Genomic DNA, 13,854 nt, shown 5'->3' on the forward strand with positions numbered 1-13,854 from the left:
ATTTTAAGAAAAAACACCACATATCACAGCACTCATGATAAAATTGCAAGAGTTATCAATGCCAAGGGTCGGAAGAGAGGACATGAGGAAATGTGTGTGTGGGGACCATGAAAAAGGGGGAAGATGAGAGAAGCTAGGAATGGAGGGGAAAGGGAAGCCACGGGGGATACAGGAGGGAGCTTAAGGACAAACGGGACATGAACAAACTCAAAACTGGGGAACGGGAACCCAGCCAGAAACTAAAGGAGGGGGAAATGGAAACAGGGAAAGCAAGTTTATGCAAAGGAGAAAATGAATAAATAAATATGGAAATGATAAAATGCCCTGTTTTGCATAAAATCTCCAAATTTCTGGTCTTAACTGCCTTTAGTAAGCATGGGCTAAGTACCTCTGTCCTTTCGGAAGTTCCCATCCGACTTTCCCCACACTTCTAGGCTCTCTCTCCTCAGCCATTTATTAGCATAGCTTTTTGATTCATTCAGGTGTATCTGGTGGCTATTCCCAGCCTCCTTAAACTAGGTAATTTTCTGAAAAGGTACCTTCATTACTATGGAAACTGGAACCAAAACGAGGGCTCTAGTCAGAAAGCTTTGGGAATAAGTTTGGTTTTGCACTCACTGTTTAAAAAGAAACAAATTGTAGTTACATGTCATCCCTCTCCTTCAAACATCACAGGGAAAAACAGGCAGGGGCCCATCCACAAATGGTAAATCCTGCAGAATTATCATTAATACTGCTACTTTACACTTTCCTACCTACTAAGAGAACTGTGAATATATTAATGCTAATAAAGCACTCCATTTCTCAGATGAAAGTGCAAAGCATGATTAATACAAGAGACTGGGGTTTTATGTAAGATCTCTGCATATTTTTATTACTTCCTTATCTTGCCCAACAGAGAACTAAAATAATTTGCTCTTTGCCTTCCTACCTCAATAGTGTTTTGAGCTATCGATTGGCTAGCCAGGAGCCGACTCTGTGATCTACATTAATATTGTAATACTTTACATTTCTATAGCACCTTTCTCCTGAGATTCTCAAAATACTTCCATTAGTCTATCAAAAAAACCCTCTGGTAGGCTAGTAGGGAGCCCCATTTTACACGTAGGAAACGGAGGCAAAGAATACATAAAACACATGCTAAGAAGCACCTTTTACTTATCCAGCCTTTGAGAAACAGCCTTTAGAAGAGTAATGCTAGCGGAAAAAGAAAACATATATATGCCATTACAATTCACCTCTTTTTCACTAGCTAAGATTTTTTTCCCTTTACTGTTCATTCCTGGGAAATGCTTCATGGCCAAAACACAATTGCTGACTTTAGCATCTATGCATTTTGCTCTAAGGACAGATTGTACTGATCTCATTCCATGAAGGCTAACGTACAGCCAACATCTGTAAGGCCCCATGGACATATCCTTATGGAGGCTGGGTGCTGTACTAGCTCTTAAATTAGTAGGCAGCAAAAGACTGTGTATGATTTGGCTCCAGCTCCTTTTGAACTCGGTTGGCAAAGATGGATGACAGCTGAGCAGCATCTTGTTATTGTTAGGTGCAAAGGGAGAGGACCCGAGGAGGGACAATGTGCAACATACCATTTTATCAGTAACCTGGCAACTAACTACAGACACTTGAAATAAGCCATTTGCCACAGCTATTACTAGAACAGGATTCTTCAATAACTACTCAAGTTGTTTGTCTTCATTTTCTTTAGCGTGCACACAATACTGTTGAGCAATATGCCTGTCTGAACTTGATAGCAGCGAGTACTGTGTGAGCAGGGCATTCCCTCCAGAGTCTCTTAATGACTCACTGAGGAGGCCTGGAGCTAGTTCACATCTTCAGCAGGATATGGAAAGTGCGTCAAGTCTGGTACGTGATGATAAACATGCTGCTTTGGGTCAGCTTCGTTGCTTTTACTAGACAGTTTTAGTTCAAGCCATTTGCAAACAATGATTTTAAGATATAAAACAATCCAGACCAAAAACAGTGTGCCTAATTCAGCCTGGACACGAAGTAGGCACCATTCCCAATAAGCTCGAGGAAGAATCTTGTGCATTGTGTTAAGTTACAACTCTTTCTACACATGGATGAAGCAAAAGTACGATGTTCTGAACCAAGTTTATTTTTCTGATTCATGGTATAAACTGGAAAGTACAGGTTGCACAGAGCTACGCTGTGTGAAGAAGGAAATGCTCCTTTAGTGGCTTTGTTATGAAAGGAAGTGAGGCTGCAAGTTGCTAAATGTACATAAAATCAATTTGTAAACTCAACCCAGAAGGAAAATAGGAAACTTTATTTTCTTGTCTTCTGAGTCAATACGCTGGCTAGCTTTATTATAGCATTTCATTTTAAAACAAAACAAAAAAATCCGTTGGAAAGCGGGAGGATGCTGTTCCTACAACTTCTCCATTTGCAACTTGCATCTTTCACATTATCCTTTGACTAATAGCGGTCTGGTAAGTTGGCTCCTCCATCACCTAGCTGCTGAAAGAGAAAGAGCTTTCTGTCTCTTCTCCACCCCACTTTATGCTGCTGGCTGATGTGAAGGGGGTGTCTCTACAATCCTTCAAACCCTATCCATCTTTGTTGAGACCTCTTCCCTGTGAATGGACTGAATATAGAGAAGGAAGGCATTATATTAAGAAGCCAGTATCCAGTATATGGGTCCTGATGTCTGACCCAAGAAACAGTGGCAGATGTGGGTAATTTTTTCTGAAAGGTAGGATGATAAATGCTTCGCAGAAGCAGATGTTGAGCTCTGGAGTTGAATGAAGATATTTCAAGTTAACGAGTCCGGATGCACATTTCAGGCAATTCACCTTAATTGTTATCAGTGTAATAGGTCATAACAATAAGCCACCACAGTAAAGCCCACAGAGATATTAAAAATTAAAGTTACTGTACAAACACAATGGCTAAATTTTCAAATCTTAGTAACTTAAGTCTAGATCATCCCTATTATACAGGAATACCCACAAAAATTACCCGTGTCAGCTTCTGCCATGCACAAGTGTGTGTGTTTGTCTATCTGTCCCTCCCTCCAATGGAAAAAAGGTGTCAGAATCACAACACAGATGCCCTAAAATCTGTAGATTGCAGAGGGCCATCCACATGGTGGTCCTGTTCATCTGCAGCAGCTCTCGTTCCCCTCCTTGTCACTGCAGTTCCTTCACTGCTGCAAGGAAAGCTACATTTTTAACTTCGGTACCTACATCTTGATTGTGGAGAGATTTGCGATTGTTAATTTTCACCACCATTCCTTCTGTTGTTCTTTTTGCAATCTTTCATTAATTACACCCAGAAAGACATTTAAACCATAGTAATTTCCATGCTGTTTACACTTTATTGTTTATCAGTCTATCCACGCATCTGTACTGAACTCATCTCTGTGGTATCTGACTATCCCAGTCCTGCTGCTAATCTTCTTCATTTTCTGTTCCTATCAATAAAGAGACTAAGCCAAGGCACCACACTTCTATTTTACCCCTGAGACAGCCAGACTGTCTGGCTGGTAAAATAGGTTGTCTCTCTTTGAATATAAAATAGTCTAAATACAAAATTACAGTGATGACTTTAAAGAAAGATCTGGAATGACCAAGTTCCATAAGGGGTCAAGTACTCACAAATTAACTTAAAAGCAAATTATGCACCTTTGAAAAATCAGGCCAATAGCCAACAAGCAGAAAATGTTAGGGGCAGTAGCTTTAAATCCTCCACAACCTACAAATCTGAACAGAGCAGAACACAAGACATTTGTTACGTTACAGAAACAAATCATAATCTGGGAGATGTAGGAAAATGCATTCCAGCAATGTTAGTTTCAAGCTTCTTTGGGGATTTGGGTACTAAACAAAATCCTACAGTTATGGATTCTTCAAACCACCGTATTCTTCAAATATGGATTCAAAGTCTCTGAATCATCTGGATATTGTTTTAAAATAATGTAACAATACCCACAGTATTAGGTTTACAGTCTGCACCAAGAACAAAGGCATTATATACTGTATGCCTAACACTACTCAACAAGATTTATGCACCTACATTTGTTTTTCTAATTAACTGAACTGGAACTAATTGTTTTCTCTGGGAGAAAACTGCACATACAAGATGTTATTCTCCTGAACCAGAGAAGCAACAATTTGTGTTTGTACTGGAGTGGTGTGTCCCACAACAAACAACAGTGAGTGTTTTGATAGACTAATGAGGTGGAAGAGAGAGTACAGTGAGGGCTTGTCTACACTTGAAACTCTACAGGGACACAGCTACAGCACCGCAGCTGCACCGCTGTTATGCTTCAGTGTAGACAGTACCTATGCCAACAGGAGGCGGTCTCCCATCAGCGTAGGTAATCCACCTCCCTGAGAGGCAGCAGCTAGGTTGACAGAAGAATTCTGTTGGGTTGGCCTGAGGTTTTTTTTTTAAAATATGCTAACATTAGAAACACGACTTCAGTACCCAGATAAAACCAAAGATTGTTGTGCAGTTTCATGCTACAAAAGGGGTTCCGCGTCCCTCGGTGAATTGGCAAAGCCACCCAATCCAGCATAAATTGCTCAAACACGTGTGGAACATTTTGCTGTGACACGATCCTACTGACCTAGGTAACCATATGCGCTCTGGCTGAGCTGTAGAGGTGGCCCTGATTAATATCCCCCCACAAGCTAATATTTGTATTGCAAAATTTGTGTTTTTTCATAATCCATAGAATAAATGCAGCAAGAACATTTGCCAAGTAGTAACTGAATCCAATTTGCTTTTACTCTCTTGCCTGATCTTTTTGGGACATTAAGACATGCCAAGAACTGCATAGGGTATTTTACATATACTCCTTTGGCTTAATTTGCAAGTATTAAAGTCTCACTAACAAAGTCTAAATGCTGTGAGCTATTGACATTTCGTCAATCTTCAAAGAATCTCTCAGTATGGATATGATTAATGTACGTGGCAGCAAATAGTGAAAAGGATATCTATTGTGCACAGAACCATTTAGAAATCTTGAAAATCCTTTTGCATTCCCTTTGTTCCACAGTCTCTCCTTCGCCTGGCTGAGAATAAGGACACAGTCACCAGTTATGCTATAGCTGGTTCCCACCATTCCGATCCTCACTGAGCTGTGCATTCAAGCAAAAAAAGGAACAAACATAAACAACTCCATTCCCATCCATCTACTAGAAAGGAACTCACAGATGCTCCATTATATAACTCCCACTGGAACAGATGAGGCAGAAGATTTGTATAAAAAAAGGGGAAGACTCAGACAAAACAGAGGGTCATTGTAATTGTTTTCATTGATAATCTGTTAACCAATGTTAACACCACTGACATGCTACTTATGCTTTTCCCCCCTCCGTTTAAAAAAATAAACGTTAGTTGGCCCTGAGAATCACTCTAATTTACTCCTCTTGAGAAACGGTGCAAATATCAGATAAGATTAAGTTCATTTAAAGAATGTGAGAAGAGAAAGGAAAAAAAGCATGACACATTTATTTAATTTGAATTTTAATTATGTATATAAATAGTAACAAGAGATTGAGGAGTTTTGAGACTTGCTACTTGCGGTGCAGATCCTTCAGTAGGATCTGCATGGGCAGACCCTTAAAGCTCTCCGGATGCTGTTGCAGGACTGAGGCCTAAAAGTTTCCAGCTGACAAATTCTAGGCAGCGTCCATTCACAGAGAATACATCCCAGAGTACCAGATAGTGCAAAGTCAGTCTTTCCTGAGGCAGAACACAGGTTAACTATACTTGGAATCAAAACAGATTCTTCAGTCATCTTCCTCTCTCTCTCTCTCTCTCTCTCTGTATATATATAGAAAAATGTTGATCTTGTCTAAATCTTCTATGCACCTGTGTCCAAAGGAGGGAAGGAAATAAAATTAATACCGTAGGCTTATTTTTTGCCACTGCTGATTTGCAATTAAAAACCATACTTATTTTGGTTTGCAATTTAATCAACAATTGCTCAAGGCACATTCTAATAAATATAGATATCTTTGTAGTGCAGTGATTTACTTATTTGTATTACAGTAGAACTCATTGTGCTAGGTGCTGTACAAACCCACGCAACAAGACCCTGCTGCAAGGAGCTCATACTGTAACTATCACATAAGCCACAGAGAACTTCATTCCTCTGGCTGGGGAATGTTGTGACTGGGGAACATAAGGAGTGGGGAGAGCACTCTCCAACAATACATCCCAACTTGAATTTGCGTAACCAATACGTTTTACCACTGAGCAACTTTTCATGCCTGTTAAATATATATGACCTGATTCTAGTCTGATTTACACTCGTGTAAACCCAGAGTAACTGCATTAAAGTTAACAAAATTAGATAGACGAAGAACCAACAGTAAACATTAATTTTGGGGATCCACCACTATACCCCCTCCCCAATTCCCCTTCTCCAGCCCCCTACTCCTCCCTCCCTCCCTGTCTCAGCCCAACCCCACTGCTCAGCTCCTACCAGCCCCCATGCTGTCCTCTCCCAGCCCTGCCCCCTCCTACAGCCCCCGCCACCTTTCCTCTCCCCATCTAGCCACGATTGCTACCAGGCTGCTGACTATACACTTTTTGCCCGTCTGCTTCCTCCACACTGACATTTCCTGGTGCCTAGGGGAAGTGAAATTGTGGGATTTGGGGGTGCCTTTGGGGCACCAAGACTCTTCTCAAAACCCACCATTTGGGAAACATTGCTAAAGGGGGTCTCCACAGCATCACTGCAAAGTCATTCTGTCCTAACAGCATAACCCAAAGACCTGTCCTATAGCAAGTTCAGATGAGTGAGGGCAGGATTTTGCCCAGGCCTGCGAACAGCAATTCCGGGCCCCAGGGCAGAACAGTCAATGAGCCTCTAGAAAGGGATGTGCCCGCCTGACTGCCTTTGCCATCACCGGTACCACCCCGTGTGCGCCTAGGAGCCAGGACTGGATTAACTTTTTATGGGCCCGGTGCCAAACATATTTGTGGGCCCCATGAGGGCAATGAAGTATGGCACGGGGAGGTCAGTACCCAGAGCGAGGGGCTGGCCAGGGGCAATGGGGCATGGCATGGATGGGGCGGCCCCGCTCTGTCCAGCCGAGTGCAAGAGCACTGTTTACTGACTGGCAGCCACCAGACTCCCACTGGCCCGCCCAGCCCTGTGCTGCAAGGTGCCCCTTCCCTTGGGGGGGGCGGGCCCATGCCGTGCCACACAGCCCCCCCACCCAACACCCCCCAACTCGCTATGCCCAGCCTCCCCCACCCACAGCCCCACCACAACTGCCCAGCGCCCTGCACACCACCATCCCTGTCCAGAACTCCCCCCTGCCCACCGCAACTGCCCAGCACCCCAACACACACAGATTGCCCCAACCCTGCATGACCCAATGCCCTTCCCCACAGCCCCTCCACTACAACTACACAGCACTCCACACAGACCCCCCCACTGCCTAGTGCCCCAATACACACAGGCTGCCCACCTGCCCAGCAACCCCCAACAAACCCCGTCTAGCACTCCAAAACACACAAACCTTCCTCACTGCCCAGCGCCCCCCACCCCCTCTCTCCCCCAGACCCACTCCTCCATGCCTTGATCCCCGGCCGCACTCACCAGCCCTGCTGAGTCAGCACAGAGCAGGAATTCCCTCTCCCAGCACAGTCCTAGGGGGCAGAACAGCTGAAGCTTGGGAACACAGAGCGGTCCCACCCCCTCAGGATCCCACCCAGTCCTACTTGCCCCTTGCTGGTGCCTGCAGCAGAGGGGAGGCATTTCCTTGCAGGGGCGGCATGGGGCAGCCACCGACTTCCCCAGCCCGCTGCTTCTGCAGCGCAGGCCCTGCCGCCCGCCCAGGCGATTAAAAGGGCCGGGGCTCCTGGCCACCACCATTGCTACCCCAGCAGCGGCAGCCGGGGTGGGGGGTGCCCTTTTAAATCGTCCAGGTCCCTGGGCAATTACCCCTTTGCCCCTCCCTGTCAGCGGGCCTGATTTTGCCCTATTTTAGTAGCCAGAATCAAATATTAGTATTGCAAGTGACTTAAAAGGAGAATGAAATAAAAAGAAAAAAAGCACAATCTGACATATTTAAGCATATATCCTAAGCAGTGTAAGTAGAAAAAATGTGTCTTGTTAAAATATTACAGTACTGATCTCCAGCACTGGGATTACCCAAATCTAACAAAATGCCCTGACTCAAGAAAAGTCTATGGACTCTAATCTAAGCAGCGATCACGAATCACCAGCCATTCCTCAGCACAGCTGACAACAGACACAGAATTGAGCTTTCACCATCTGGTTCCCTCAGGCCAAGGACTGAGGTTTTTAAGTGGCTCAATGTATAAAAAGTTCATTGTAGCTTCTCTACAGACAACTTGTGGAAAAGTAAGTGGTATTTCAAGGGCTACACTTCCCTCTTTTAACCATTCAAACATATTTAAAGAATTAAATGTTTAAAAGAGTTAAGTAAATAGATATGGTAAAATGGACACCAGAGACACTTCACAAATCAGGACTTTAGACACCAGCTTGCACTGGAGATGTTGTTCAAACTTATTTGCATAATGTGAGTCCAGTACTGGGACTGATAAATTTTGGGAACAGAGCTTTGAAAAATATAAATGTGTAAAGTGAACGTTAAGAGTATGATTCCCCCCTCCCTTTGCTTAGAGACAAATAATTTAGGTAAGTTCTCAAAAGGTGAAATAAAAACATCTTAAAATAGGTCTATTTGTACATAAAATATCTAGTGGTATTGGAAGGACAATTTAATGTTTCTGATTAACCTGACACTTGCAGACTCATCTTTATATACAGAAGACAATATTAACATTTTTGTAGCATTTAGATCCTTCCTAATTCACAGTGAAAAATACTTTAATTACACATCCTCTTCCTTTCTGTTTTCCCTCATGCCTCTAACTCAAGACAAACCTTTTCTCCTCTTTCTTGTGTTTATTTCTATTTTAGGTAGCTAGTTTGAAAAAGGTAAATACATTTTTATTGTTGTAGTTAAAGTTTGAAATAATGTCTATGAATCAGTCACTCAGTCTACTTTTGGAATTGTCAGGAGTTAGCTACAGTAATTACAAATACATTAATGGAAACATTAAAGTGCAACTCTGCTCTTAAAAGTGACTATGTAAAAATGAGGCATTGTTATTCAAGAGATGTGTGCATTCAGTCATAACTGCAGAACCTTTGTTAGTGCCGATGACTCATGAAATTCAATGACCTCAACCTGTTTTTCAAACCTAGATGGAGTTTACAGGGCTGGCAGTTGAGGTGGGGGAGGAACATTTTGCTTGTAAACTGAGCTTATTTGATACAGAAGTCTTTGAGAAACAAACACAAACCCACAATATCACTTTTATAGTCACTTTCTAGAGTAGAATCATTCTTCTGTATAACACAGATTAAAATGGTAGAGATGAGTGTACTGGGAGGGAAGCCCAGAGAACTGACAATGCATCTGTCAACCACATTGTCAATCTTGCAGACAAAACCAAACCAAACATTTCTATACTGTATTTGCAAACTTCAAAGCAGCACTTAAAAAAATTAGCTGGCTATATAACTATGATATGTATATTTTAAACAGGTCCACTATCTTATCAAATAAAATATAGGGGCAGCAGAGTTTAATGCAAACCTCATGCATGCCACAGATTAATCTACATTATTAACAATAAACAGTAGTAATACTCTTCAGTTACATAGCATTTTTTGTCCTGTGATCTTAACCTGTTTTAAAAAGGTTGATTATCACCCTCATTCCAGGAATGTGGAAACTGAAGGCTAGAGTGGTCATGTGAAGGCTCTGAAGGCTAGAGTGGTCATTGCCCACTAGTGAGTCAGTAGCAAAACCTGAATTAGAACTCGCATCACTTCCACGTCTCCTGGTCTGAGCACTGGACAATACTGCCTTCATTTGCCTAGACTGTTTTGAGAAACAATTGTGACCAATCCTTATCCCTTACCTGTTTGATGGGAAGTGATGGCGCATTCTACTTCATGGTTCTTTCTTCACCTGAATTGACGTGTACCTCCACTGGCATGTCATTGTCGGCTTCAGGCTTAAAAAGAAAACACACTATTTAAAATGAAGCCCAACCCACGGTAAGCAATTCTGCCAGAACAGAAACCCTCTTCAAGAGCTAAAAAGAACAGTTACTTACCCAACACAGTAACTGTGGCTCTTCAAGATGATGTAATCAGTGTGGATCCCACTATAGGTGTGCACGCGCCCCACGTGAACAAGGCTGGGTTTTTTGAATGCTAGTGTCAGTCAGCGCATGCGTCTGTATCCCTTCAACCAAAGGCATAAAGGGCCAGGTGTCCACAACTTTCCTTCAGTTCCCTCACAAGTCAAAGCCTGGGTTGCTGAGGTCTCCAAAAAGCAGGGACAGAGGGCAGGCCATGGGATCCACACTGACTACTACACCTCAAAGAACCAGAGGTACTGCAGGGCACATAAATTCATTTTTATTGTTGTAGTTAAAGTTTGAAATAATGTCTATGAATCAGTCACTCAGCCTACTTTTGGAATTGTCAGGAGTTAGCTACAGTAATTACGAATACATTAATGGAAACATTAAAGTGCAGCTCTATTCTTAAAAGTGACTACGTGTAATTCAATCATATCTGCATAACCTTTGTTAATGCTCATCTCCCTCTCTGGGTATGTGTCAGTCTTGTTCTCCCTGTAGGTGGCTGGCAAGCAGTATTCTCTCCGGACATGTGAGTAAGGAGTATCAATCAAATGGCTGACTGAAGAACAACAGCTCTTTCGAACTTAGCATATGCTCTGGTTGCCATGTCAAGAGTATAATAAAAGCCAATGGGCTGCTCCACATGGCTGCCGGACAGATCTTGGAGATCAGCACTTTTCTGAAGCAGACCACGGATGTTGCTTATGTCCTAGTGAAGTGTGCCTTGAGATTCAGTGGGAGCAGCTCACCAGCCAACTAACAGCAGGTGGAAATACACTCTGCGATCCCCTTTGAGATTCTCTGGGATGAGACAGCTTGGCCTTTCAATGTGCTGTATATAGCCACCAAGAAGCACAGAGAAAATCTGAAAGGCTTGGTCCCATGGATGATGGGTGGAGCCCCCCTTTGGGGAGCCTAGCCCCCAGCTCCACCACTTCCTCCCTTGACCCCCCCACCCCACAGCCAGAGCCACAAGTGCCCCCCCGATGGCTGGAGGCGCCCCGGGCCAGCCAGAGCCACAGCCGCGCCTCCCCTCTCCAGACCCCAAGCTGCCTTGGGGAAAAGTGTCTCACTCTCGCAAAGAAGCTTTAGATATGGCCCATGCAGGTTCCGGGGCGGCTGAGGAGGTGGTATTTGCTACTCCGCTTCCTGGAGTCCAGAGAGATTACTGATGAAACCAGGAAGCTGAATAGCACATACCACCTCCTCAGCCATCCCAGAACCTGCATGAGCATAATAAAGCAAAAACTTCCCCCCAAACCCCGCAACTGGGGGTCTGGTAGCTGCAGCAGTGCCAGGGGAGGCTCAGCCTCCCCTGGCCTATTATACCCACTGCCCATGCTTGGTCCTGTTGATGTCATAAAGTAAGACCCTGAAAATATCAAGAGTATAAAGCTTCTTTTCTCTGGGCGAAGAGTGTGGCTTCAAGAAGAAGACTGGTAAGGTAATAGACCAGCTCAGATGCAATTCCAAGACCACTTTAGGGATGAACTTAAAGTGTGGTTTCATTACCACTTTGTCCTTGTGGAAGGATGTATCTGGTGATCCAGCCATAAAAAGTTACAGTTCACTGACTCTCCACGGTGATATGATGATTACAAGAAAGAGGGTTTTGATGGTGAGTTGGTTTAATGAACACTCTGCTAATCGTTTGAATGGAGGCTCCATACACTGTAGGAGAACAACATTAAGCTCTCATATGGGAGTCGGGTCTCTAAATGGAGGGTAGGTATGAAGAAGACCCTTGAGGCACACAAGACTGAATAAGCCCGTACTGGGGCATAAGACGCCGATACTACTGCAAGATGGATTTTAAGGGAGCTAGACAGTAGACCTGCCTGTATCAGGAGAAGTACATAGTCCAGAATCTTTATTGTCAGAGCCTCTACTGAATTCACATAGTTCTGGGCTGTCTATGGGAAATCTTTTCCAATTCGAGGAACAGTTTTCCTGGTGGAAGGTTCCTACCTTCGTAAAATAATTTCCCGGTCCTGCTAATCCAGCCAATGTGTCCAGCGATTATGGGTCTGGTTGCAATATTTGACCCTGGTTCTGTGATAGCATGCCCAGACAGGTGGGAAGACATATGAGAGGCTGACTGGATATCTGACAGAATGAGCTGCCTCAGCCAGTAGGGAACTATCATGACGACTGTAGGATTATATATGATCTTGGATATTATCTTGAGGATTAGGGGGATTGGTGACAAGGCATTTAGGAGTCCTCAAGAACACCAGAGTAGAAAGGCATCCAGAAGGGAGCTGAAGCTCACACCTCCTTTTGGAGCATAAGTCCACGCTGATCGATAATAAGTGTGGGAATACATCTAAAATGGGAGTCTCCCACTGGTGAAATATCAGGTCCAGGATGGATTTTTGCAGTGGACACTCATGGCTGGCTACCACATTCTTGTTCAGAAAAGTCTGTTGTGTTGTTGCTGCCCCCTGGTAGGTGCAGCGCTAACGGGTCACTCTATACTGATAGCACTATTCCCAAAACCCAATTGTCTTGGGGGGGGGGGGGGGAGGAAGATGATCAAGCCCCTCCTTGTTTGCTTATATAACACATCAACAACATGTAGCCCTTCAGGATCTGCACTGCCGAGTTCTGGAAGACAGGAAGAAAAGCTACAGCCCTCAGTTCCAAAATGTTCACATGGAGTTCAATATCATCCTGAGACCACATTTTGAAGTGGTTCAGGTGTGCACCCCAGCCTGTCTCTGATGCATCTGTGTCCAAGGTCATTGTCGGAGAGAGGACTGAGAAGGGCACTCCCTTTCTTGCATGGTGACTAGAGCCACTGAACATGAGCTCCCACAGGACTTGGGGCGAGATCATGACTTGTTTGTCCGCATGATGGCTGGATAGGGAGTAGACAACCCTCAGCCATCATTGTAGAGGCTGCAGGTGAAGTCTGATAAGCAGCAGCACATACTTGCATGTGGAACATAGCCAAGGAGCCCCAGTACACAATATCATTGATCACGTCCATGTGTCCTGCACTACTGACTGAAGGAACCAGAACCTGTACTCTAGCAGGAAAACTTTTCCCAAACTGGAGTCAAGTAGAGAGCCTATGACCTATATCATCTGCACAAGTGCGAGAGACACTTCTCGTAGTCCACCAGGAGTCCCCAAGTAGAACAGGGAAGGGTATGGTCTAGGGCTGTTACAATTTCCTCCTGGAACATGCCCCAATCAGCCAAGTGTCTAGGTATAGGTTGACATGGATTCCCCGTTTCCTTAGATGTGTCACCATTATGGCCAGGCACTTGGTAAAATCTCTCGGTGCTGTAGAGAGTCCAAAGGGCAGAATCCTGTACTAATAAAGGTTGGACTCTACTGTGAACCTTGGATACTTCCTGTGGGCCAGATGGATGGCAGTGTTTATCCTGCAAGTTCACAGCCACAAACCAGCCTTGAGCTTGGAGCAATGGAAAGATGGCGGCAAGCATGACTACTTGAACTGGAGATAGCATATATATTTGTTGAGCCTTCTCAGTCTAGGATAAGATAAAAACCCATTCTTCTTTAGAATAAAGAAATACCAGGAATAGAAGCCTCTTCCCCTGAGGAAATTCCTTGATGGCTCCTAAACAAAGCAACAAGGCCACTTCTGTTCAAAATAGGCTCTCGTGAGAAGGGTCCCCAAAGAGAACATGGAAGGGG

At 44.0% G+C, this 13,854-nt stretch overlaps 1 protein-coding gene across 5 annotated transcripts in view; it reads right to left on the reverse strand.

The window, feature by feature from the left end:
* Positions 1-5,485: 5,485 nt before the first annotated feature.
* The window catches only part of APOO (apolipoprotein O), a 71,810-nt gene continuing 63,441 nt past the window's right edge, over positions 5,486-13,854 (reverse strand). For all 5 annotated transcript variants that reach the window (XM_077816845.1, XM_077816854.1, XM_077816835.1 and 2 more), the window contains 2 exons: positions 9,955-10,050; positions 5,486-5,850 (listed from right to left, as the gene is read on the reverse strand). In XM_077816845.1, coding sequence (XP_077672971.1) covers positions 9,982-10,050 — 69 coding nt within the window. In that variant the 3' untranslated portion in view covers positions 5,486-5,850; positions 9,955-9,981. The remainder of the gene's footprint in view (positions 5,851-9,954; positions 10,051-13,854) is intronic.

The sequence above is a fragment of the Eretmochelys imbricata genome, chromosome 1 (assembly GCF_965152235.1).
Source record: "Eretmochelys imbricata isolate rEreImb1 chromosome 1, rEreImb1.hap1, whole genome shotgun sequence".
In the NCBI taxonomy this organism is placed as follows: Eukaryota; Metazoa; Chordata; order Testudines; family Cheloniidae; genus Eretmochelys; species Eretmochelys imbricata.